Below are 3,392 nucleotides of genomic sequence, written 5' to 3' on the forward strand. Positions count from 1 at the left end.
GTGGATTATTATATTTGTAAATTTGTAAGTGGTGTGTTTACAAACTTAATTTAATGATAAAGTTATATAATAATAAAATAGTATATATGTTCACTAATAATTAACGACCAAAGTTACAATAATCTTTTATTTAATTTATTTTTAATATATATTTATATTTTAATATATATTTATATTTTAATATATATTTATATTTTAATATATATTTATATTTTAATATATATTTATATTTTAATATATATTTATATTTTAATATATATTTATATTTTAATATATATTTATATTTTAATATATATTTATATTTTAATATATATTTATATTTTAATATATATTTATATTTTAATATATATTTATATTTTAATATATATTTATATTTTAATATATATTTATATTTTAATATATATTTATATAAAATATATACTAATTTTTATTATATGTATATAGTATTTTTATTTTCTAATATAGTAATTGTCAGCTAGAATATTTCATACATATATAATTTTAGAATACAAATAAAGAATTAATTTAATTAATAATATTAATAAATATTTTTTATTATAAAATCCTTTTTAAAAAACATAAAATCATTTTTTTAAAAAAACATTTTTTATGCCGTTAATATTAACTGTTTTTGTATATTATCTATACCGTATTATTCTATATATTAAATGTCCTTATTAATCTGAAAAACCACCAGTAGAAATTGATATATATTTGATTTATTAGCTGTACATCATTTTAATTCATATCCGTGAAGTTGATAACTGAAAACTTATAAATAATTTGATTGATTTAACTACATTCTTATATAATGATTATCCACTGTCAACTTAACGTGGTAAAGTAGAGTGCACCTCATCAGTGACTTTTCACCTTCAACAAATTAGAAAACAAAGGCAAAACAAAATCAATTTGCATTCAGGTGGCCAGTTGGATTTCTCATTGCCCATCATATGAAGATCAGAGAAGGTGATAGGCGACGTTTGACTAAAACCTCAAGCGGTGTGGTTTTGATGATTGTGAGGCCAAACGTCGCACTCATATCAACAGGAGCATCTGAGGGAGTTGTGACCTCAAACGCATGCAAGAATGCAGCTAATGCCAATTTCGTCATTTGAAGCCCAAATGACGCACCGGGGCAAACCCTTCTTCCGCCGCCAAACGGAAGAAGCTCGAAATGCTGACCCTTCACATCCACATCTTTGTGTGCGCTTAGAAACCTCTCTGGTTTAAATTCCATTGGATCTGACCATACGCGAGGGTCTCTGTGAAGCTTCCAAAGGTTCAAGAGCATTCGAGTACCTGCTTTGATATGATAACCCCCTAAGCTACAATCCTCTGTGAATTCACGAGGTCCTGATAGTGGTCCAGCGGGGTACAATCGCATCGATTCTTTGACCACAGCTTCAAGGTATGTTAGTTTGTTAACATCTGATTCCTTCACCACTCTTTCTTTTCCTACCTTATCGTCTAGCTCGTCTTGAACTTTCTTTAGAATGTGGCGATGATTTAGCAGTAACGAAAGTGTCCATGTCATGGTAACTGTTGTTGTATCAGTTGCCGCTGAAATTATCATCTGCAAATAATGCAAAAGAGTTAATTACCATTATCTTTAACAAATAAAAGCCATCATTAAATTTCTTCTAAACTACAGTGGAGCATACCAAACAAGTGGCTTTGATGACAGTGTCAAGATGATAACCGTTAAGATGAGCACTATCAAGAACAGAAAGCAGGACGTCAATGAAGTCTTGCTCTATTGAGTTCTCACTCTCATGATCATCAGAGTCTCTTCTTCTTCTCCGATGCTCTTCCAACCATTCGGACACGATCTCGTCCATCTCTTTAGCGGTCTTCTTCATCTCTTTCACTTGGCCACCAAGATCAACCCACCCAAGACAGGGAATGGCGTCCCCAATCACAACCACCCCCATCAGGCGAAAGAACTCCCTGAACGCCCTCCTGATCCTCCGGACTTCTCGTTCCTCATCTTTGCTTCTTCTTGCTCTATATCTCTTCCCGGCAACCATTTTCAGAACAACGTTGAGGTTCAAATCCCCCAGCCACTTCTTCATCTCCACCATCAAATCACCATCTCTTTTCTCTGCACATTTTCTGTACACCTCTTTCATTGATGCCTCCACCTCTGAATCTCTAACACCTCGAAGCATCTCGAACCGACGAGTGGAGAGTAACTCTGAAGTGGTTATCTTACGCATCTCGCGCCATAAATCACCGTAAGGAGCGAACCCAAAGTTGACATAGTCGTGTGCCAGAATCTTTGCGGCAGTGAACTTGGGACGAGAAGAGACAACGACATCGAGGGTCGTGAAACACTCCCTGGCTAGCTCCCAAGAACTCACAACCACGGCATTGTGAACACCAATTCGGATGCTGAATATTGGTCCATACTTGTCTGCTAAGTTTCCCAGGGTCACGTACGGTGGCTTCCCTGATGAACCACCTAGGAGGTGAAGGTGACCGATCAACGGCCACCCACCATCTGCCATCGGTGGCCTGCGGCAGTCATCACGTGGTGCTGCTCTCTTGGTCAAGTACAAGTAGCAAGAAACTATTAGTATGCCGACAACTATGGCGTGGATCATGATGAGACCTGTTTTGGCGCACACAACTAATACAGGGTGGAGTTCTCTTGATTTCACAAAGATTATGAAAATTATATATAAAACATATAAATATTACTGTTCCTCTGTTTGGGTGCTGGGAAAAAATCTAGTTAACCTTATCAAAAAAATACATCAGAATTTGTCGTAGCTGCCTTTCTTGATTAATTTGAGGTAGCTGCTTTTCTTGATTGCTTAGCTTTTGTTTTATTCAAAAAGTTGCTTCTTTGATTAAGGAAGACTTTTCTTGCATATACTTATGGAAATGAAAGTTTCCACAAACGAGATTTTCTATTTTCATTGGATATTAATCGATAATAGAGATACATTTTTCAACACTCTCTTATCTTCAGCGGTAACGTTCATGTTTTTTCCTGATGTAAATTGATAGTGATATCGATATTCTCTGTTTTTCTTGAGAGTGCACTGGATTCAAAGCATGCATGTGTCAGGACTTATCTAAAGAACGTTTTTTTTTTTTTGGTATTTATCTATCCAAAGGATGTTAATGACTTTATTCAGGTGATGGTGTTTCAGCGACGTCATCTGTAATGTAACGTTAATCAACAGTTGGATCCCATAAATAGTATTGTCTTATCTTTTGTTTGACTGAATTTCGATAATAGAATCTCTCAATTGAGTTAGAGATGGGAGATGGCTTTGGGTTGTGTCGAAATGATAGAAGGATTATCGAAAAAAAATTAATAATAAGTATATCTCTCAAAAAAAATTAAATAATAATAATTAAAAGTTATATTTTAATTGGGT

At 34.1% G+C, this 3,392-nt stretch overlaps 1 protein-coding gene across 1 annotated transcript; it reads right to left on the reverse strand.

Moving 5' to 3' along the window:
• On the reverse strand, positions 757–2,977 carry LOC107610181 (cytochrome P450 CYP82D47). Its single transcript, XM_016312280.2, has 2 exons — positions 1,665–2,977; positions 757–1,576 (listed from the first exon to the last, which is right to left on the reverse strand). Exons 1-2 carry the CDS (start codon positions 2,604–2,606, stop codon positions 950–952), a joined length of 1,569 nt encoding a protein of 522 aa, XP_016167766.1. The 5' UTR covers positions 2,607–2,977; the 3' UTR covers positions 757–949.

This window comes from Arachis ipaensis, chromosome B07, assembly GCF_000816755.2.
Source record: "Arachis ipaensis cultivar K30076 chromosome B07, Araip1.1, whole genome shotgun sequence".
NCBI lineage: Eukaryota > Viridiplantae > Streptophyta > Magnoliopsida > Fabales > Fabaceae > Arachis > Arachis ipaensis.